We start from the raw sequence: 24,783 nt of genomic DNA, 5'->3' as shown, positions 1-24,783 counted from the left end.
AAAACTACTGATTACAAAAGTAGTTTCTACAAAAACTAAGTTAAAAGACTTGGAAGAATTAATAAATCAGTCACGAAAAAAGTGCTTCCCAGTAAGATGTGGATAAGATATTTGCAAAAGAAGGAAAAAGTAATTAAAAGCTAGGAAGATCCTGTATCCCATTTGTTTCACGAATGTCTTACAATATCTCCTTCCATTTTAAGGAAACAAAACTGGAAATCATGGATGGTGCATTAAGAGTGTGCAATAATATGTTTTATGTTAGTTAATGTGAAATCCCATTAGCCAAACAATCCAAGGCTTCTCAGTGAGAGCCCTATTGACAGTGTGGATAAGTTGATTCATTTAGCAGGACTGTTCAACATTGAGACATTTAGCCTCTTTGGTCTATACCCACTAAACACTATGGTAGTGTAGCCCCCAGCCATTGGGACAATCAAAGATCCATCTTGGCACAGTTCCAAATGCTCCTTGTAATTAACACAGTAGTTCTAGTGCATCCTGCCAAATACTGAGTGCTGCTTGTGCTCAAATAAAAGGCCCTGGCCCTAACTCAAAGATTACAAAATGAAAGTATTAATATCTGTTTTAAATTAAAATAATATGTTTAAAACATGTAAGCATTATTAACATTATTGTTATTACTATTGTTTTTAACAACAGAATCTCCCTCTGTCTGGAATGCAGTGGTGCCATCATAGCTCACTTTGGTCTTGATGTTCTAGGCTCAAGTGATCCTCCTGCTTCAGCCCCCCTAGTAGCTGGGACTACAAGCACACAGCATTGCACCCAACTCATTTTTTATTTCTGTTTTTATAGAGACATTGTTGTCCGGGCTGTTCTCAAACTCCTGGTCTCAAGCAATCATACTCCCTGGGCCTCCCAAAATGCTGGGATCACAGGCTTGCACCAACATAGCCAGCCACTATTTTTAAAATAATTCCTGCTTCAGTTGCCTTCCAGTGATTACCCAGCCAGCTACTAGTCTTGATTGTCTTGGTTAAGGAATCTTCTTCTACATCTGACTACACAGAGACTTTCTAAAAAATGTCAGTATCACGGAAGTTACACACATGATACAAGGGATTGCTGAAGGAACTATTTTTCACCTTCAGAGGCAATCACTTAGAGAAAATTACTCATTTCACGCAGAGAAGGAACTATCCGCTGTGAGGAGAATTAAGTTTATTCTATTAGACTCTACATAGAATGTTCTAGAAATAACAAATTCAATAAAGACAATATGGTATAATAGAAAGAATAAAAGCCTTAGTGCCAACAAACCTGGGATAAATCCTGGCTCTATTTTGTATGATATATATACATTGTCAAGTTACTTCTCAAAGTCTCCATTATTTTTCCTCCATAAAAACTATAAAAATAATATTTATCTCAAAGGGTTATGAAGAATAAATAAAATAGCCTATCTTAAGTTCCTAGCACAGTTTCTGGCATATACTAGGCACATAATAAATGGTAGTTCTCTTCCTCATCTTCTCCCGTAGTACAAAGCAGAAAAAGAAAATTACTTGCTTAAACACACTGCATGTTAGTGCTTTTGCATTTAAAAATGTGGATAAAACTATAAAAATTCCTTCTTGATCACAACCTCATTGTTCCTTGCCTATCTAAAAGCCATTTACCTCTTTCTTCCTTATTAGCAGCTGTGTTAGTCCATTTTGCATTGTTATAAAGAAATACCTCAAGACTGGGTAATTTATAAAGAAAACAGGTTTAGTTTGGCTCATGCTCTGGTCTCTCTCCGTCTTCTTGTATGGACACTAATCCTATCACAGGAGCTCCACACTTGTAAGTTCATCTAAACCTAATCACCTCCCAAAGACCTACAACTGAATACCATCATGTAGGGGGCTAGGGCTTCAATCTACACATTTGGGGCACGCAAACATTCAGTCCATAATATATGGGTTATTTAACCTTCATTTACCTCCATTTGCTCGTAGGAAAGAATGGCAATATTAACAGTATATACCTCATAGTATTGTTGAGAGGCTTAAATGAGTGTATAGCCTAGAACAGTTATGTAAGAATTGACCAATTTTCTTATTTTTATCAACTTAGAATGCTGAAACTTATGGATAGAAGGATGGGTAATATCAGGAAGGGGCAGGATGGCATGGTGGGGGTGCTCGTGAGATGGATGAGTGAGTAATATGTGGCTTTCAGAATAACAGGATTATAGAGTTGGTGAACCAGTGTAATGCTTAAATACCTGGTACAGTGTCCTCGTCAAGTGAGCTTATTTTTCTTAAGACTTCTGGCAATATGAAGCTCATTCCTTCCTATGTTTGTTCATTCCATTGGAAATTTGTATCCCTATAGCTTCTACTTATTGATCCTAAGTTTTATTTTTTAGGAATATACAGAGTAAATCTATTCTCTCTTAAATGTGCCAGTCCTTTGAATATTTTTTGTGACATTATGGTCTATCTCTAGCCCCTTCTGCCATAGGTCTTTTCCAGGGTTGGTAGGTCTAACACATATGCCAGCACATCCTATAGTATGGTACCTTTATTTTATCTACACATCCAAGTTTCCCTATGTCCCTTGTGTGGACACAGTACTGCAGCACAAGGCACGTCAGGGCCATCCCAGCCTCTCCCTTGTTTTAGAAACTACATTTCTGTTGATGAAGCCTGTGAATCCCTCTAGCAGCCACATTAACTCATCTTGCATTCACTTCCCTTGTGCCTGAACAGCCCCTAAATCCCACATTCCCTTTCTGTATTCATCCAACTAGCAATGAAACTCTGATGCAGATTCTTGTTTTTATTGTTATTATATTTCATCCTATTAGATGCAGCCCATCACTTTAACCTGTCAAGGTCTTTTTGTATCCCGATTCTGTCACCCACTGTGTTTTCCATCCCATTTAGATCTCTGTCATCTGAAAATCTGATAGACTTGACTACTGTGTTTTCATTAAAGTCCTTGAAAAAAATGATGGAATAGATCAGGGTATGCCACCAAAAACCTGTCCAAATTGTCATTGATCCTTTAGCCAACACCCCTTTGTATAAAATTTTAACAAGTTTCAAATTGCACTTATCTGTACATGAGGATTTCACAAGGCACTTTGTCAAATGCTGAAACACCAGATCTACATCTAAAAGTCCCAGAACCCTATCCTTATTAACGACAACAATAACAACAAAAGGAAATGACACTGTGTGAAAACAGTTTTTAGTATTCATCTTTATTTTTATTATTATTATTATACTTTAAGTTCTGGGATATATGTGCAGAATGTGCAGATTTGTTACATAGTATACATGTGCCATGGTGGTTTGCTGCACCCATCAAACCATCATCTGCGTTAAGTATTTCTCCTAATGCTATCCCTCCCCTTGCCCCCTACCCCGGAAAGGCCCCAGTGTGTGATGTTCCCCTCCCTGTGCCCATATGTTCTCATTGTTCAGCTCCCACTTATGAGTGAGAACATATGGTGTCTGGTTTTCTGTTCTTGTGTTAGTTTGCTGAGAATGATGGTTTCCAGCTTCATCCATGTCCCTGCAAAAGACATAAACTCATTCTTTTTTATGGCTGCATAGTATTCCATGGTGTATATGTGCCACATTTTCCTTATCCAGTTGATCACAAATGGGCATTAGGGTCGGTTCCAAGACTTTGCCACTGTGAATAGTGCTACAATAAACATATGTGTGCATGTTTCTTTATAGTAGAATGATTTGTAATCCTTGGGTATGTAACCAGTAATGGGAACACTGGGTCAAATGGTATTTCTAGTTCTAGATCCTTGAGGAATTGCCACACTGTCTTCCATAATGATTGAACTAATTTACACTCCCACCAACAGTGTAAAAGCATTCCTATTTCTCCACATCATCTCCAGCATCTGTTGTTTCCTGACTTTTTAATGATAGCCATTCTAACTGGTGTGAGATGGTATCTCATTGCAGTTTTGATTTACATTTCTCTAGTGACCAGTGATGACGAGCTTCTTTTCACGTGTGTTGGTCACATACATGTCTTCTTTTGAAAAGTGTCTGTTCATATACTTTGCCCACTTTTTGATGGAGTTGTTTATTTCTTGTAAATTTGTTTAAGTTTCTTGTAGATTCTGGATATTAGCCCTTTGTCAGATGGATGGATTGCAAAAATTTTCTCCCATTCTCTAGGGTACCTGTTCACTCTGATGATAGTTTCTTTTTGCTTTTCAAAAAACCACCTGCTGGATTCACTGATGTTTTGAAGGGTTTTTCATGTCTCTCTCTCTCCTTCAGTTTTGCTCTGATCTTAGTTATTTTTAGTCTTCTACTAGCTTTTGAATTTGTTTGCTCTTGCTTCTCTAGTTCTTTTAATTGTGATGTTAGGGTGTCAATTTTAGATCTTTCCCACTTTCTTCTGTGGGCATTTAATGCTTTCAGTGTCCCTCTAAATGCTGTTTTAGCTGTGTCCCAGAGATTCTGGTACATTGTGTCTTTGTTCTCATTGGTTTCAAATAACTTATTTATTTCTGCCTTAACCCAGTAGTCATTCGGGAGCAGGCTGTTCAGTTTCCATGTAGTTGTGTGGTTTTGAGTGAGTTTCTTAATCCTGAGTTCTAATTTGTTTGCACTGTGGTCTGAGGGACAGTTTCTTATGATTTCCGTTCTTTTGCATTTGCTGAGGAGTGTTTTACTTCCAGTTATATGGTTGATTTTAGAATAAGTAAAATGTGGTGCTGAGAAGAATATAGATTCTGTTGATTTGGGATGAAGAGTTCTGTAGATGTCCATTAGGTCCACTTGGTGCAGAGCTGAGTTCAAGTCCTGAATATCCTTGTTCATGTTCTCTCTTGTTGATCTGTCTAATATTGACAGTGGGATGTTAAAGTCTCCCACTATTATTGCATGGGAGTCTAAGTCTCTTTGTAGGTCTCTAAGAACTTGCTTTATGAATCTGGGTGCTCCTATATTGGGTGCATATATATTTAGGATAGTTAGCTCTTCTTGTTCCATTAATCCCTTTACCATTATGTAATGCTATTCTTTGTCTTTTTTGATCTTTGTTGGTTTAAAGTCTGTTTTATCAGAGACTAGGATTGCAACCCTTGCCTTTTTTTGCTTTCAATTTGCTTGGTAAATCTTCCTCCATCCCTTTATTTTGAGCCAGTAAGTGTCTTTGCATGTGAGATGGGTCTCCTGAAAACAGCACACTGATGGGTCTTGACTCTTTATCCAATTTGTCAGTCTGTGCCTTTTAATTGGGTCACTTAGCCCATTTACACTTAAGGTTAATATTGTTATGTGTGAATTTGATCCTGTCATTATGATGCTAGATGTTTATTTTTCCCATTAGTTGATGCAGTTACTTCATAGTGTCAATGACCTTTACATTTTGATTTGTTTTTGCACTGACTGGTACTGGTTTTTCCTTTCCATATTTAGTGCTTTCTTCAGGAGTGCTTGTAAGGCAGGCCTGGTGATGACAAAAATCCCTCAGCATTTGCTTGTCTGTAAAGTATTTTATTTCTACTTCATTTATGAAGCTTAGTTTGGCTGGATATGAAATTTTGGGTTGAACATTCTTTTCTTTAAGAATGTTGAATATTGGCCTCCACTCTCTTCTGGCTTGTAGGGTTTCTGCAGAGAGATCCACTGTTAGTCTGATGGGCTTCCCTTTGTAGATAACCAGACCTTTCTCTCTGGATGCCCTTAATATTTTTTCCCTCATTTCAACCTTGGTGAATCTGATGGTTATGTGTCTTGGGATTGCTCTTCTCAAGGAGTATCTTTGTGATGTTCTGTGTATTTCCTGAATTTGAATGCTGGCTTGTCTTGCTAGGTTGGGCAAGTTCTCCTGGATAATACCCGAAGTGCATTTTCCAGCTTGGTTCTATTCTCCCCATCACTTTCAGGTACACCAATCAAACGTAGGTTTGGTCTTTTCACATAGTCCCATATTTCTTGGAGGCTTTGTTCATTCCTTTTCATTCTTTTTTCTCTAATCTTGTCTTCACGCTTTATTTCATTAAGTTGATCTTCAATCTCTGATATCCTTTCTTCTGCTTGATCTATTCAGCTATTGATACTTGTGTATGCTTCACAATGTTCTCATGCTATGTTTTTCAGCTCCATCAGGTCATTTATGTTCTTCTCTAAACTGGTTATTCTAGTTAGCAATTCCTCTAACCTTTTTTCAAGGTTCTTAGCTTCCATACATTGGGTTAGAACATGCTCCTTTAGCTCGAAGGAGTTTGTTATTATCCCACTTCTGAAGCGTACTTCTGTCAATTCGTCACACTCACTCTCCATCCAGTTTGTTCCCTTGCTGGCGAGGAGTTGTGATCCTTTGGAGGAGAAGAGGCATTCTGGTTTTTGGAATTTTCAGCCTTTTTGCACTAGTTTTTCCTCATCTTCATGGATTTATCTACCTTTGGTCTTTGCTGTTAGTGACCTACAGATGGAATTTTTGCATGATTGTCCTTTTTGTTGATGTTGATGCTATTGCTTTCTGTCTGTTAGTTCTCCTTCTAACAGTCAGGGTTCTCTTCTGCAGGTCTGCTGGAGTTTGCTAGGGATCCACTCCAGACCCTGTTTGCCTGGGTATCACCAGCGAAGGCTGCAGAACAGCAGAGATTGCTGCCTGTTCTTTCCTCTGGAAGCTTCGTCCCAGAGGGGCACCCACCAGGTGCCATCTGGAGCTTTCCTATATGAGGTGTCTGTTGACCCCTGCTGGGAGGCGTCTTCCTATCAGAAGGCACAGGGGTCAGGGACCCACTTGAGGAGGCAGTCTGTCCCTTAGCAGAGCTGTGCTGGGAGATCCACTGCTCTCTTCAGAGTCGGCATATAGAAACGTTTCAGTCTGCTGAAGCTGTGCCCACAGCTGCCCCTTTTCCCAGGTGCTCTGTCCCAGGGAGATGGGAGTTTTATCTATAAGCCCCTGACTGGGGCTGCTGCTTTTCCTTCAGAGATACCCTGCCCAGAGAGGAGGAATCTAGAGAGGCAGTCTGGTTACAGTGGCTTTGTGGTGCTGCGGTTTGCTCTACCCAATCCAAACTTCCAGACAGCTTTGTTTACACTGTGAGCAGAAAACTGCCTACTCAAGCCTCAGTAATGGCGGACGCCCCTCCCCCCACCAAGCTCGCGCTTCCCAGGTCAACTTCAAACTGCTGTGCTGGCAGCAAGAATTTCAAGCCATGGATCTTAGCTTGCTGGCCTCCATAGGGGTGGGATCCACTGAGCAAGACCACTTGGCTCCCTGGCTTCATCCCCCTTTCCAGGGGAGTGAACGGTTCTGTCTTGCTGTCATTCCAGGCACCACTGGGATATGAAAAGAAACTCCTGCAGCTAGCTTTGTGTCTGCCCAAATGCCCCCTAGTTTTGTGTTTGAAACCCAGGACCCTTGTGGTGTAAGCACCCGAGGGAATCTCCTGGTCTGTGGGTTGCGAAGACCATGGGAAAAGCATAGTATCAGAGCTGGATAGCACAGTCCCTCATGGCACAGTTTCTCATGGCTTCCCTTGGCTAGGGGAAGGAGTTCCCTGACCCCTCACACTTCCTGGGTGAGGTGAAGCCCCACCCTTCTTCTGCTCACCCTTTGTGGGCTGCACCCACTGTCTAACCAGTCCCATTGAGATAAACCAGGTACCTCAGTTGGAAATGCAGAAATCACCCCTCTTCTGCATTGGTCTGGCTGGGAGCTGCAGACCAGAGCTGTTCCTATTCAGCCATCTTGCCGGGAATCAGTATTGATCTTTTAAATGTTTACAAAGTTGCATTGATAATCCATTGTAGAGTGCTGCATGGTATTTATTATCCAATTCACTTTTAAAAAAATCAGAATATACTTGGTGAATATTTGTATAGCCAGTGACCTAAAAAAAGACTTCAATATTCACTATGAATTTGAATATGACTGGGTATATTCAAGGGCTGACTGGACTGGCTTACTGGATGCCTATTTACATGAAGCCTTTCCAGGAGTTTTATTAGAAGGCCAATGACTTGGCATAGTAAAGACTAATATCCTGCTCCAGAATTATGACCATACATCTTTGTGAAACTGAAGCCTCCCCTTATTCAGCCAAGCAGTATTCCAGGTGGGAATGGAACATACCCAAGGACAGAAGGAATTGTGAGGCCTGAACTTCATCTGTAGATAATGACTGAATAAAAGGGATAATGTTCTATTATAGCATAGTGTGGGCTGCTTGAATTCCCTTTTCATTCCAGAGATCAAGGGAAGAAATCATAGATTTCAGGCAATCATGGATTTGAGTACTGACTCTCCTACTTAACAGTTGTGCTTATTGGGATCTGTTTTTAGAGAACCATTGCTAGTCTCTAATGAAAAATCTTTTTTGGTAAATTATGATTTTTAAAAATAACCTGACCTCGAGTCTAGAACTCTCTGTGAGTTCCCAGTGGACTTACTCTGGTTTCTTTTGATATCTTATCTCTTTCTTCTATGGATTTTATTTGCGATTATCGGGTTGAAACTAAATCTCTGGATATTCCCTTCTCAAGTCCACTTTAGACTTTTTTCCTGAATTGTTTGAAATCTGTTTTTCCAAAGTCTTAGCATATATCTGACCACATCCAGTTTTTCCTTTGCCGATAATCACTGCTTCTAAGTGTCCCAAGTAGTTTTCACTCACTAAAAGTGGTTCTTATAATTCAAACTAAGACTGACTCTAAATAACCCTGTTTTTGTGACCAGTGGCTCCGATAGGTTTGGTGTATGTGACAGCTTTTGTTTTGGAATCTCAGAAAAGTAGGGGTTTTCTATGAAGAGGTCTAAGTAAAAACAAGATAATAAGGAATAACTAACCCCCCCTCCCCCACCAAAAGAGTTTAAGTTCAAGGGACTACATAGCTCAATGGGAAATGAAATTCAACCAAGATTCTAGAAGACGAAGTAGAGTCCAGGAGATAAACAGCAGTAGAGTTGGGAGAGGGACACTGCCTTCTCTTCCTTAAGGAGCGTGGAGGTCCTTTGAGGGCTTGGGTAGTCAAGGGAGCTTGTCAGTGCCTAGCAGAGACATCCTCATGGGCATCTCTGCAGCTAAGAGGATCCTGGCAAAAGGATATGAGCAGAGCATTTCCTTCTGGGTTCATAGTTTTTCGGGCAAGTGTGTACCTCCATGATGTACAGTGACACTCTCCCTCTAGCAGGTGGGTTTCTTTGAATTAGAGTTTAACTTCATCTTGGATTCCGTTCCTCTTCCTCAGTTGGTATCACCCATGAGGTCACATTTACCCTGGTATTCCATGAAAACACTTTATCACCCACCTTCTAAATAGCCAATGTCTTAAGCAGTGAGTCTCATTGCTGTACCAATATTTTGACTGTGAAATAGTACATCTTTTCTACTAATAGTTGACATCATATTCTCTATAGTAATTAGATTATGGGTGCTTCTATTCCTTTTTTTGTAATCAGTTTAAATTCTTTTTGAAATGTTAAACTAGTGTTTGGGAAAACATTTTTTGTCCCAAACTTAGGATATACATTACTTCCTCATTCTTAAATTTTAAAATATGTCTACAAATTTATATCTCATTATTTGATACCATCTACATAGCTAGTTTTATCTTATTTCCTCCTTTCTTATAAAATGACAACTTTCAGTGATGTTAGGTAAACACTGACTGTATGTCTAAGTCCTTCAGTCTCCTGCCTGACTTCATAGGTCCCAAAGGTACCTCTTAGATTTGTGTTTGTGTTAGAGAGTGTCCACCATCTGTCAGCCTCATGTTGATTCTTCTATATCCTTCTCTTTATCAGAGTAGTAGGAAGACTGCAAAATACATTTCCCAAAATCCCTTGCCAGCTGGCATCCAATGGAGGGCAGGACATGAAGCCTGGAGGGAAGAAGCCATTTTAAAAAATTATTTTCTGCTTGCACCTATGGCAATGCCAGCAGCAGCAGCCACATGGACAGCAACAGTAGGATTAGCAGTTTGGGCAAGAACATAGAAGCAAGGGTGCCTGGTGAGTGCAGGTTCCTGAGGTGCTGCTCAGGGAGCAGTTCTCCAAAGGAAGCAGCCTCTATAGCACAGTGTCCATGGGCTGTGGGTAAAATCATTTTCCTTTTTGTCCTCCAGCTCTACGTGCAATCATAGTTTAGTGCAATTGCCAATGCTTGGACAACCTAACCCTCCTTGTTTTACTCCTGTAACCCATTTCTATATTTTCATAACAGATTCCTTACATTAAATGCCCTCTGTCAAATACCCAGATCTGTTACTGTTCTCCTGATTGAGTAGGGTCCAATGCAAGCTGGTAGGAATTTCAGCATGTGTGTGCAACATCAGCAGATGCAGTGCACCCAGAATGAATGTCATCATATCCTGGAAAAACATTTGAGGAAGACTCGATTGACAATGTCAACTCTGCACACAACTGTTCTTTATCTCTTGGTAAAGAATCATCAACCTCTCAGATCCAGTGAAAGATTTCATGTTATTCACTGGCATTTATAGACACTTGTTTGTGCTGTGCTTATTTCCCAGGAGGTCTGCATTCAAATTATTGGGGGAAAAATGCAAGACTTTTGCATCTGTTGAGCCCTTTCTTCTTTAAGGCATATGATTCATCACTCTCATCTCCCTGCTTTTTTCTTCCCCTTAGTCTCCTAAGAATTTTGAATGTGTTTTCTTTTGATATTTCTTCTTCCCTTTCCTCTAGGAACTCTTCATCTTTGCAGATAAGCTGGCATTCAGAAGGGGGACACTTGAGAAATAAAGGAAGCCAGTAGAATAATGCTGTCACAGAAGAAGGGATGAGGTCAGTATGGACTCTAGTCTTATGCCACAGGTTCATTATCATCATATATAGCCTTTAATTAAGATAACATATGGAGAATATCTTACTCCCCCACAAAATGAAAAGGAACTTAGCTTAAACTATGGAATAATTTCATATGTTACCACAGTCAAAATCATGCCCATACCTCTATACTCAGGAATTCTTCCTTCATCATCCTGAGCAATGGGGAAGGGGACTACTGACTCCAAATTTTGGAAATATTTATGTCATGGCCCATTGCCCTGATGGATTTCTTGACCTTTAATATTTAGAATCTCAGCCTGTATGCGTGTTACTCCCCCATATCTGCATAGAACACAGATATGGTAGATTTAGAAGATGACACTTGATTAGATACAAAATTTGGAAGAAAAAATATCAAACTGTGTAGCTGAATGTTACCCAGAAGTGAAGAAAGGCATGCAGCCAGATTTCCCCAGCTCTTTGTTTCATCACATGATGTTGCTTGGATATCAGCTTATCAACAGACTTCCACCACCACCACCATATGAACAGAGTCCGCGTAAGAAAACTACACTGAATATGAATGCCAGTTTTTAAAAGTGGGGGAACTACAGTATAGGGTAAGTTCTTTTTAGGCAAATCTGTGTTTTGTTTCAGATATATTATTTTGTAGATGTTTTTCTCTCTGACTTCCATATTTTAATCAAATTGTATCAGGTATAGGCCACTTGAATAGGTAGATTTATTCAGCAGTAGCCCCAGAAAAGCATACATGAATTGTTGCCATAAGAAAGAGCATCAGTCATTTCCTTATGCTACTTGAGGAGACAAGAAATCTTTTCAGCTTGAAGCATATTTATTCTCTGTTCTACAGATCTGGAAAATGGGAGGAGGGTTATTCAAATGATTTGAGTACAGGATAGAGTGTAAGCGTCAATCACAGAGAATATTAAAAGAGTATATCTTGGTTGGTATGGTTTCCAGAGTGCACACATTTAAAATATTTATAGTTTAATTTATACGTTTATATAGCAGAAACAGTACACACAGAGATGTTGACTAATGTTTTCCTAATAAATTTCTCTTCTGGAAGAATGGAACCTTTGATGTGTGAACTCAAATGAGTCTCCACATGTATTACAATACTCCTTAAGCATGTGTGTGTTTGTGAACCTATGTGTGCATATGTGTTTGTGTGTCTGAACATGCATGAAGGTTGGGTAGAGAGAGAAGAAACTGGAATAAAGTGAAAGCATTCTATATTCATGATTTCAGTGAATCAAACACCCAATGAGGTAGGCATTGTAACTGCTGTCATAAGGATGAGAGGGCTGAGGCTTACAGAAGGAAAGAAATTCAAGTCTTTCTAGTTCTAAAGGCCATACAGCCTCTATTATAGTTTATTTTCTTCAGTTAGTACATGGTGCAGGTATTGATAATAATCTGTGTTTAGCAGATTGTTACTGTGCTTGATTTGCTGTGGTCTTACTTTCTATCATTCAGTAATTCACACTGCTAACAAAGACAAAGGAGTAAGCAGAGGGGAAAATACTCTGGGTTTGCACTGTGACTTGGCAACTGATTCCAATATGTCTACTCTTGCTGGATTGTTAAATTCATATTATTATACACCCTTCAGACTCTACACCCTAAATCACCAGGAAAGGAGACTTAATCATAGCAAATGTGACTCCTTTATTCTGTGTCTTTGTCATGCAAGTAGAAACATGACAAGTTTAATAGTTTATTTTATAGTACAATGCTATAAAATTGCACATCTAAATTTGCAAGAAGTGAGAATGATGTAAAGGCATACTATACTACCGTTAAAAATCATATTTTTAAGGAATACTTAATGATCTGAGAAAGTGCACAAAACATATAAATTATGATCTCCCTTTTCTAAAATTACACACAATGTACACAGAAAAAATAAATAAATAAGAGGAAAGTGAAACTCAGCGTGGTGCCTCCTACCTGTAATCCCAGCACTTTGGGATCCTGAGGTGGAGGATAACTTGAGCCCAGGAGTTGGAGACTAGCCTGGGGAACACAGGGAGAACATTGTCTGGGGAATATTATCTCTACTAACAATTTAAAAAATAACTGGGTGTGGGGTGTGTACCTATAGTCCCAGCTACTTAGGAAGCTGAGGTGGGAGGATGGCTTGAGCCCAGGAGTTCAAGACTGCAGTGAGCTATAACACCACTGTGCTCCAGCCTGGGTGATAGAGTGAGACTCTGTCTCACAAAATATATATAAATAAATAAGTAAAAGGAAATCAACCAAATACTAACAATAATTATAGATAGTTAGATACAAGTTGAGTATGCCTTATCCAAAATGCTTGGGACCAGAAGTGTTTTGAATTTCAGATTTTTTTTTTTTTTTTTTTGATTCTGGAAAATTTGCATTATCTTTGCTAGTTGAGCCTCCCAAATCCAAAAATCCAAAATCCAATATGCTCCAATGAGCATTTCCTTTGAGCATCATGTGGGCACTAAAAGTTTTGGATTTGGAGCATTTCAGATGTTGGACTTTCAGATTTGGGATGCTCAACTTGTATGAGTAATCTTATTTTCTTCTTCAATTTTTAAATTCTTCCAAATCTTCCAAAACAATATATATTACTTTTAGAATCAGCTATGATAACTGATAGTATTTAAAATTATCAAAAAATTACTATTATAAAAATAGTATGCTCTACAACCCACCTGTTCCAAACAGTTAAACAGAAAGACAAGGACTCTGAATTATTCCTTAACTTCATAAATAATTAATAATTATTTTCATAAATAAAGGGTGAGACTAAGAAAAGATGTGGAATTAAGTAGTGTGGTGATGTCCAATTACTTGGAAATGTGAGCAAATGTTCCTATCCCTTAGAACAAATTACATTTTTGAAAATTCATTCACTTGCTACTTATTTACTTAAGTACGTCCCCAAAAATGGTTGAGCTAAAAGAAATTTTATGCTATGTTTTGTTGTTTCTTGGAGGTACAGAATAAATGATGGGACAAAAGTGGAAAAGACAACAAAAGCTCTGGAATGTTCCACAGCTTCCTTTCATTCGAGTTCCTCACTCCATCTATGATACTTCCTTACTAAAGGTATGGCCTCCCTCCCTCCGCTCCCGTCCTCCCTTCCTTCCTTTCTTTCTTTCTCAGAGAGAGTGGCCTGAGGAAGAATATTTGTCCCAAAATAAGCCCTTGCTGAATGTTGAAGGTCATGTGTGAGTGAATGAATGAGCACTTGGGTAACCTCCTACACCCGCCCCATTTCAGGAGCTCTGGTAGATGGTCCCCTCTTCATGGCTGACCCACTGTCAGCGATGGGAAACTTACTAATTGGCCACACTGTGGCTGCCTTTTGAAGAGCTCCTTTTAGTCAAAGTCAGTTTAAGCCATTCTCATAAATACGCTGTAAAAATTTCAGTTCTCTCCTAAAACCTCAAGGAAGGATCAACAACAGGGTAAAAATATTAGTAATGCTACCTGCTACTTCTCATTTAGGAAGTTTAGGGCTTTACTAAGGAAAAGAAGTAGACATTTTTTGCTTTGTAAAATAAAATCATCACTTCTAAGATTTTTATATTCTGTGTGAACTCCCATTGCACTTTGGAGTTCTGCTCTTGAAATTGGCTTCCAATTTTCATGTTATCTTGTTCTCAATCATTTTAAAAGGCAAAATTAGTTATTCAGGAGTGGAATTCATTCTCTTCAAATATATTATCCTTTAAAATATCTACTTCAGAAACTAAAGCTGAAATAGTGTCTCAAATTATGAGGCACTTGGCTTTGCTACTTTCACTCCAGATAGATTTTCGATATTAAGTTTAAGGCCAAAAAAATAAAAACAAAACAAAACACTAACTCACAAATTTCAGGCCCACACAAAATGTCTAACAGGTAAAAGTCACCTTACTCTACCTTTACATATAATTATCTTAAGTTTAGTTTTTATTGCATAGTTACTAACTCATTTTGAAAACTCTATTATTGTTTTGAATTTTTTGGCCTACGGTGAACTTATTTTATCTTGATTTTTCTAGAATGTTGATGCCACTATCTGTTTCCCTATCTGTAAAGTGAACAGAATAAATTGTTCATCTCCTTGGATTATTGAAAATTAGATTATGCATGCAAAATACATGCAAATGCAAAGACAAAATGCTGAGCACAGTATATAATGAACACTTAAGATATCTTAGGTATGTAATAGTAATTGAAGTCTTGACCCTTCTTATTTCTTTCTACCTTTAAGAAAGTAGCCTTCTAAATGGTCTCTCTACCAATGATCTCTTTCCTTGAGCCCATTCTCCAATGCAGGGCCATTTTTTTAAATGCAAATCTGGTCAGTTGAGAGTATGGTGTTTTGGGTTGGATCATTTGTTGGAAAGGCGTGAGAAGCTGTCCTGTGCTTTGCAGGATGCTGAGCAAATCCCAGGCCTCTACTCACTGAATGTAAGGAGCACCCCCTCTCCTCCCACCAATTAGGACAATCAAAAACATTTTGCAGGCATTGCCAAATGTCCCCTAGGGGTCAAAATCATCCCTGTTGAGAGCCACTGCCTTAAAGATTGTTGATGGCTCCTCATAGGATAGTTAATCCTTAAACTCTTAACATAGCTAAAAGGTTTCCATCATCTTCTCCTAACAGTCTTTTCACAATCAGACTCTATGTTCCCTTTGAACTAAAAAAAAAAAAAAAAAAAAAAAAGTTAGAATTTCTAACAGATTTCCAGGTGTTGTGCATGCCATTTGAGAACCAGTATTCTAGTCCCTTAAGGAAACTCCTCATCTAAGACTCAGATAAGATGATCATCTCATTTAGGAAACCTTCCGGCAAGATGGCCGAATAGGAACAGCTCCAGTCTCCAACTCCCAGCGCGAGCGACACAGAAGACTGGTGATTTCTGCATTTTCAACTGAGGTACTGGGGTCATCTCACTAGGGAGTGCCGGACAATCGGGGCTGGTCAGTTGCTGCAGCCCGACCAGCGAGAGCTGAAGCAGGGTGAGGCATCGCCTCACCTGGGAAGCGCAAGGGGGAAGGGAATCCCTTTTCCTAGCCAGGGGAACTGAGACACACAACACCTGGAAAATCGGGTAACTCCCACCCCAATACTGCGCTTTAAGCAAACGGGCACACCAGGAGAATATATCCCACAACTGGCCAGGAGGGTCCCACGCCCACGGAGCCTCCCTCATTGCTAACACAACAGTCTGCGATCTAACCGCAAGGCAGCAGAAAGGCTGGGGGAGGGGCGCCCGCATTGCTGAGGCTTAAGTAGGTAAACAAAGCTGCTGGGAAGCTCAAACTGGGTGGAGCTCACAGCAGCTAAGGAAACCTGCCTGTCTCTGTAGACTCCACCTTTGGGGACAGGGCACAGTTAACAACAACAACAACAAAAGCAGCAGAAACCTTTGCAGAGGCAAATGACTCTGTCTGACAGCTTTGAAGAGAGCAGTGGATCTCCCAACATGGAGGTTGAGATCTGAGAAGGGACAGACTGCCTGCTCAAGTGGGTCCCTAACCCCAGAGTAGCCTAACTGGGAGACATCCCCCACTAGGGGCAGTCTGACACCCCACACCTCACAGGGTGGAGTACACCCCTGAGAGGAAGCTTCCAAAGTAAGAATCAGACAGGTACACTCACTGTTCAGCAATATTCTATCTTCTGCAAACTCTGCTGCTGATACTCAGGCAAACAGTGTCTGGAGTGGACCTCAAGCAATCTCCAACAGACCTACAGCTGAGGATCCTGACTGTTAGAAGGAAAACTATCAAACAGGAAGGACACCTATACCAAAACCCCATCAGTACGTCACCATCATCAAAGACCAGAGGCAGATAAAACCACAAAGATGGGGAAAAAGCAGGGCAGAAAAGCTGGAAATTCAAAAACTAAGAGCACATCTCCCCCTGCAAAGGAGCACAGCCCATCGCCAGCAATGGATCAAAGCTGGTCAGAGAATGACTTTGAGGAGATGAGAGAAGAAGGCTTCAGTCCATCAAACTTCTCAGAGCTAAAGGAGGAATTACGTACCCAGCACAAAGAAACTAAAAATCTTGAAAAAAGAGTGGAAGAATTGACAGCTAGACTAATTAATGCAGAGAAGGTCATAAACAAAATGAGAGAGATGAAAACCATGACACAAGAAATACGTGACAAATGCACAAGCTTCAGTAACCGACTCGATCAACTGGAAGAAAGAGTATCAGCGATTGAGGATCAAATGAATGAAATGAAGTGAGAGAGAAACCAAAAGAAAAAAGAAGAAAAAGAAATGAACAAAGCCTGCAAGAAGTATGGGATTATGCAAAAAGACCGAATCTACGTCTGATTGGGGTGCCTGAAAGTGAGGGGGAAAATGGAACCAAGTTGGAAAACACTCTTCAGGATATCATCCAGGAGAACTTCCCCAACCTACTAGGGCAGGCCAACGTTCAAATTCAGGAAATACAGAGAACGCCACAAAGATACTCCTCCAGAAGAGCAACTCCAAGACACATAATTGCCAGATTCACCAAAGTTGAAATGAAGGAAAGAATCTTAAGGGCAGCCAGAGAGAAAGGTCGGGTTACCCACAAAGGGAAGCCCATCAGACTAACAGCAGATCTCTCCGCAGAAACTCTACAAGCCAGAAAAGAGTGGGGCCAATATTCAACATTCTTAAAGAAAAGAATTTTAAACCCAGAATTTCATATCCAGCCAAACTAAGTTTCATAAGTGAAGGAGAAATAAAATCCTTCACAGATAAGCAAATGCTGAGAGATTTTCTCACCACCAGGCCTGCCTTACAGAAGGAAGCCTGAACATGGAAAGGAACAACCAGTACCAGCCATTGCAAAAACATGAAAAAATGTAAAGAAGACCATCAAGGCTAGGAAGAAACTGCATCAACTAACGAGCAAAATAACCAGTTAATATCATAATGGCTGGATCAAGGTCACACATAACAATATTAACCTTAAATGTAAATGGACTAAATGCTCCAATTAAAAAGACACAGACTGGCAAACTGGATAAAGAGTCAAGACCCATCAGTCTGCTGTATTCAGGAGACCCATCTCACATGCAGAGACATACATAGGCTCAAAATAAAGGGATGGAGGAAGATCTACCAAGCAAATGGAGAACAAAAAAAAGCAGGGGTTGCAATACTAGTCTCTGATAAAACAGACTTTAAATCATCAAAGATCAAAAGAGACAAAGAAGGCCATTACATAATGGTAAAGGGATCAATTCAACAGGAAGAGCTAACTATCCTAAATATATATGCACCCAACACAGGAGCACCCAGATTCATAAAGCAAGTCCTTAGAGACTTACAAAGAGACTTAGACTCCCATACAATAATAATGGGAGACTTCAACACTCCACTGTCAACATTAGACAGATCAACGAGAAAGAAAGTTAACAAGGATATCCAGGAATTGAACTCATCTCTGCACCAAGCGGATCTAATAGACATCTATAGAACTCTCCACCCCAAATCAACAGAATATACATTCTTCTCAGCACCACATCACACTTATTCCAAAATTGACCACATAATTGGAAGTAAAGCACTCCTCAGCAAATGTAAAAGAACAGAAATTATAACAAACTGTCTCTCAGACCACAGTGCAATCAAACTAGAACTCAGGACTAAGAAACTCAATCAAAACTGCTCAACTACATGGAAACTGAACAACCTGCTCCTGAATGACTACTGGGTACATAATGAAATGAAGGCAGAAATAAAGATGTTCTTTGAAACCAATGAGAACAAAGATACAACATACCAGAATCTCTAGGACACATTTAAAGCAGTGTGTAGAGGGAAATTTATAGCACTAAATGTCCACAAGAGAAAGCAGGAAAGATCTAAAATTGACACTCTAACATCACAATTAAAAGAACTAGGGAGGCAAGAGCAAACACATTCAAAAGCTAGCAGAAGGCAAGAAATAACTAAGATCAGAGCAGAACTGAAGGAGGTAGAGACACAAAAATCCCTCCAAAAAATCAATGAATCCAGGAGTTGGTTTTTTGAAAAGATTAACAAAATTGACAGACCATTAGCAAGACTAATAAAGAAGAAAAGAGAGAGGAATCAAATAGATGCAATAAAAAATGATAAAGGGGATATCACCACGGACCCCACAGAAATACAAACTACCATCAGAGAATACTATAAACACCTCTACGCAAATAAACTAGAAAATCTAGAAGAAATAGATAATTTCCTGGACATTTACACTCTCCCAAGACTTAACCAGGAAGAAGTTGAATCCCTGAATGGACCAATAGCAGGCTCTGAAATTGAGGCAATAATTAATAGCCTACCAACCAAAAAAAGTCCAGGACCAGATGGATTCACAGCTGAATTCTACCAGAGGTACAAGGAGGAGCTGGTACCATTCCTTCTGAAACTATTCCAATCAATAGAAAAAGAGGGAATCCTCCCTAACTCATTTTATGAGGCCAACATCATCTTGATAACAAAGCCTGGCAGAGACACAACAAAAAAAGAGAATTTTAGACTAATATCCCTGATGAACATCGATGCAAAAATCCTCAATAAAATACTGGCAAACCGGATCCAGCAGCACATCAAAAAGCTTATCCACCATGATCAAGTGGGCTTCATCCCTGGAATGTAAGGCTGGTTCAACATACGCAAATCAATAAACATAATCCAGCATATAAACAGAACCAAAGACAAAAACCACATGATTATCTCAATAGATGCAGAAAAGGCCTTTGACAAAATTCAACAGCCTTTCATGCTAAAGGCACTCAATAAATTCTGTATTGATGGAACGTATCTCAAAATAATAAGAGCTATTTATGACAAAGCCACAGCCAATATCATACTGAATGGGCAAAAACTGGAAAAATTCCCTTTGAAAACTGGCACAAGACAGGGATGCCCTCTCTCACCACTCCTATTCAACATAGTGTTGGAAGTTCTGGCTAGGGCAATCAGGCAAGAGAAAGAAATCAAGGGTATTCAGTTAGGAAAAGAAGAAGTCAAATTGTCCCTGTTTGCAGATGACATGATTGTATATTTAGAAAACCCCATTGTCTCAGCCCAAAATCTCCTTAAGCTGATAAGAAACTTCAGCAAAGTCTCAGGATACAAAATTAACGTGCAAAAATCAAGCATTCTTATACACCAGTAAGGGACAAACAGAGAGCCAAATCAGGAATGAACTTCCACTCACAATTGCTTCAAAGAGAATAAAATACCTAGGAATCCAACTTACAAGGGATGTGAAGAACCTCTTCAAGGAGAACTACAAACCACTGCTCAGTGAAATAAAAGAGGACACTAACAAATGGAAGAACATACCATGCTTATGGATAGGAAGAATCAATATCATGAAAATGGCCATACTGCCCAAGGTAATTTATAGATTCAACGCCATCCCCATCAAGCTACCAACGAGTTTCTTCACAGAATTGGAAAAAACTGCTTTAAAGTTCATATGGAACCAAAGAAGAGCCCGCATTGCCAAGACAATCCTAAGTCAAAAGGACAAAGCTGGAGGCATCACGCTACCTGACTTCAAACTATACTACAAGGCTACAGTAACCAAAACAGCATGGTACTGGTACCAAAACAGAGATATAGACCTATGGAACAGAACAGAGTCCTCGGAAATAATACCACACATCTACAGCCATCTGATCTTTGATAAACCTGAGAGAAACAAGAAATGGGGAAAGGATTCCCTATTTAATAAATGGTGCTGGGAAAATTGGCTGGCCATAAGTAGAAAGCTGAAACTGGATCCTTTCCTTACTCCTTATATGAAAATTAATTCAAGATGGATTAGAGACTTAAATGTTAGACCTAATACCATAAAAACCCTAGAAGAAAATCTAGGTAATACCACTCAGGACATAGGCATGGGCAAGGACCTCATGTCTAAAACACCAAAAGCAACGGCAACAAAAGCCAAAATTGACAAATGGGATCTAATTAAACTAAAGAGCTTCTGCACAGCAAAAGAAACTACTATCAGAGTGAACAGGCAACCTACAGAATGGGAGAAAATTTTTGCAATCTGCTCATCTGACAAAGGGCTAATATCCAGAACCTACAAAGAACTCAAACAAATTTACAAGAAAAAAGCAAACAACCCCATCAAAAAGTGGACTAAGGATATGAACAGACATTTCTCAAAAGAAGACATTCATACAGCCAACAGACACATGAAAAAATGCTCATCATCACTGGCCATCAGAGAAATGCAAATCAAAACCACAATGAGATACCATCTCACATCAGTTAGAATGGCAATCATTCAAAAGTCAGGAAACAACAGGTGCTGGAGAGGATGTGGAGAAATAGGAACACTTTTACACTGTTGGTGGGATTGTAAACTAGTTCAACCACTATGGAAAACAGTATGGCAATTCCTCAAGGATCTAGAACTAGATGTACCATATGACCCAGCCATCCCACTACTGGGTATATACCCAAAGGATTATAAATTATTGTACTACAAAGACACATGCACACGTATGTTTATTGCGGCACTATTCACAATAGCAAAGACTTGGAATCAACCCAGATGTCCATCAGTGACAGACTGGATTAAGAAAATGTGGCACATATACACCATGGAATACTATGCAGCCATAAAAAAGGATGAGTTTGCATCCTTTGTAGGGACATGGATGCAGCTGGAAACCATCATTCTTAGCAAACTATCACAAGAAGAGAAAACCAAACACCGCATGTTCTCACTCATAGGTGGGAAATGAACAATGAGATCACTTGGACTCGGGAAGGGGAACATCACACACCGGGGCCTATCATGTGGAGGGGGGAGGGATTGCATTGGGAGTTATACCTGATATAAATGATGAATTGATGGGTGCTGACGAGTTGATGGGTGCAGCACACCAACATGGCACAAGTATACATAAGTAACAAACCTGCACGTTATGCACATGTACCCTAGAACTTAGAGTATAATAAAAAATAAATAAATAAAGCAAAAAAAAAAAATCAAAAAACAAAATAAAATTAACCATCACAGCTGGGAACAGTATTCTTCCCTATTTTTGAAGTTCTGTATCATACTATTTACTACTTATAAATGTTAATTTTTCAGAAAAACTCTCATGACTCTGTTTAAGTTCAACTCTAGTAATTTATGGGCATAAGACAAATAATTGGCACTTGTAAAAATGTTTGCCTTGTCCTAATAAAGACATTCGTTTTAAAAAGTTAAAAAAAAAAAAAAAAAAAAAAAAAAAGGAAACCTTCCTTGACTGTTTAGGGAGCTTGTTTACATTCTTTGTTTTCACGGCACCTTTTTACTAATGATATAATGAACCCTTACCACATTATTCATCCATCTATTTCCCTTGCTTATTGAGAACTTTCAGTGGGAAATTTTCTACCAGTCCAGAGGCCTAGCATACTTCAGCTCTGTATAGCTTATCACAACCTACTTTCCTCAGTAAGGATCAATGAAATTATAAGATCCTGTAAATCCTTAGATGTCCCTCAGTTCAAGACAATTACCTAGAATTTTTTACTCACATATTTTCATCATCATACAGATTAGCAGAAGGCTGTTTAAGCAAATGAAGAGAGAAAACGCCCCAATTGTTATTTTCCAATTGTTGCACATTAAAAAAATATGTATGTTTAGCAAGAGAAGCCTCTTATTTCCATAAAAGTTAGCTTTGAATACATCACAATTTGAAAGCTGTGGAACTCCACTGACTCATCAAAATCACCTGTTCTGTTCCGACAGGACCTCAACCAAGGGCAACAGCGCTACTTTTACAGCATTATGTGGATTTAGAACTCCAGGCCCCAGTGGGAGGCCCTGCAGACCCACTACATTCACAGCCTTCAGCATCAACAGCTGCTTGGTAAGTTTAACTACGTGATCCAAACTAAGCACCTAAGCAATCAACCTGTGCTGTAGCCAGAAGTTGTTTCCAGATAAATAATTCAAGTACAATGGCATCTACTGGCGTGCTATTTTATCAACATAGTAGTTGGTTAACCAAGTTTCAAAGTGCTTATTCTTGACAATGGAAAGCAAGGTTTTATGGGTAAATTAATAGGGTTTAAAGAAATTCAAGTAGGGATTGTGATAAAATGTCAACTCTCTGAGATTTGTGGGGACTTAAGTAAATCAATGGGTCTGGGCTTAGAAAACCAGGGGAGGCTCAAAGCACAGCTCAGCTCCTTGCTGTGTGCAAACTCAGAGGCGTGGTTTACTCACGACAATAATAGTTACATTTATTGCTCATTGACCACGTTCCAGACATTGTGCCAAGAGCTTTACATATGATATCTCATTTTATCTCCAATTTATGGCATAGAAAATGGAAGCTCAGGCAGGTTATGTAACTTGATCAAGATCACACACAGGTAATAAATGTTAGTCAGGACTTCAAGCCAGAGCTGTCAACTCCGAAGTTTATACATTTTCAGCCCCATCCTCTGCTGTCTCTCTTCTTCTTTCAACCTCTTTAGATTTTATGAAGCACAAATGAAATAATGGTTGTGAAAGACCTTCACAAATTGTAAGCATCAACTTACCGAAAGGCATAATTGTTTTAAAGTCCCTTTTCTTGGCAGGAAATGCTTTCAGTTGCTGGCTGCCCTTCATCATACTGTTCTCCTAACTCCACTAGAGTGCTTTTTAAACAAAAATCTACTCACTTGGCTTTAGCACATCTACTTTATGCTGTTGTTTTTGTATTTACACAAACGGAAGGCATGGTTTTTGCAATTGATTTAATAAAAACAATAACAATAGGTACCTTTTATTGAGGGCTTCCTATGTGTCAGATGCTCTTCTAAGAACCTTGCAGGTATTGTATTTAACACTCAAACACCTCTATGTGGTAGATGTCTTTATGACCTACAGTTTACAGAAGAGAAAACTAAAACATGGACAAGTTAAATAGCTTGACCAGGGTCATGCAACTACTGAATAGTAAACAGAGAAGCCGGGATTCAGTCTGGTCCCCATGATTGTCTGAAGTGTCACTAGAAGCATCATCTAGTAGCTTTGTTTTTATAGCAAAATTGCATAGAAGCCCATGAATCCAGAAGCTGAAGCATTCAATGCTTAGTGTATATAAAACCCACCAGGTACCTTATCAAAATGCAGATTTCCAAGCTTAACCCTCAGAGTTTCTGATTCAGAAGGTCTTTAGAGTCATAAATCTGCATTTTTAATTAGCATTTTGAAAAAGCATGTGGCCTCAGCCCAGTGATTCACCAGTTGGTGGTCTGCAGACTACATGTTGAGAAACACCGAGAGAGATCAAATATATCCTTCTGGTTTGAAGAAAGTTTTGATATCGAAGATATCATGGCTTAAGTCCCTTTCCAAATAATTTGACATGTTAATCAATGACTAAGTGTTTATTAACTTATTGAATGAGAAATGCAAAAGAAGAAAAATACACTTCCAGTCTTCAAAGATCATATAACCTGGGCATGCTCACCACAAGAGTAGAAAAAATTGTGTACACATAAGTAAATATTTGCAGTTTTGTTTTCTTATTTGCTTTGTAAAATTGTTGATTTTGAAGTTTCTCTCATTTCTTTCCCTTAGGCTATATTACTCAACGGGAAGCCTTGTCTTATGCTCTTGTGCTTAGAGATTCAACCAAGAGAACCTCAGCCAAGGTAGCTCCTCAAAGAACCATTTCCCGGAAAACTTCAGCCATGACAAGAACATGTCCATCAGTACTACCTGTGTCTGTGGTTCTACCTAGGCCCCAAAGTAAAAGGGGCCAAATGCTCAGGAACTGAGACTTGGCAGCATTTTCGGAAACAGGAAGTTTGCCCATGTATCCCTGGTATCTAGTGGGTGCTTAGTGCATATTTGTTGAATGACGGTGAATAATTTCTAATATAAACCCCAGACCTAAAAATAATCTCTGATTCATAAAAATTTTGCCAGCAAGACCAAGAGGTTTAAGAGCAATGGAGCCAAGAGTAAGCAAGCCTTTCCACATAACATCTGTAGAGTAAAAGGACTTTTAAATCTTTCAAAGTA

At 39.3% G+C, this 24,783-nt stretch overlaps 1 protein-coding gene across 1 annotated transcript; it reads left to right on the top strand.

Annotated features, from left to right (window-relative positions):
- The first annotated feature begins 13,752 nt into the window (after window positions 1-13,752).
- Window positions 13,753-24,536, top strand: FAM216B (family with sequence similarity 216 member B). The gene is given in 3 exon segments (XM_023208700.2): window positions 13,753-13,851; window positions 22,510-22,630; window positions 24,337-24,536. Coding segments are annotated over 3 exon segments (420 nt in total).
- The last annotated feature ends 247 nt before the right edge of the window (window positions 24,537-24,783 follow it).

This window comes from Piliocolobus tephrosceles, chromosome X (assembly GCF_002776525.5).
Source record: "Piliocolobus tephrosceles isolate RC106 chromosome X, ASM277652v3, whole genome shotgun sequence".
NCBI lineage: Eukaryota > Metazoa > Chordata > Mammalia > Primates > Cercopithecidae > Piliocolobus > Piliocolobus tephrosceles.
Note: the sequence above shows the minus strand (reverse complement) of the source record. Positions and strands in the feature narration are given on the sequence as shown.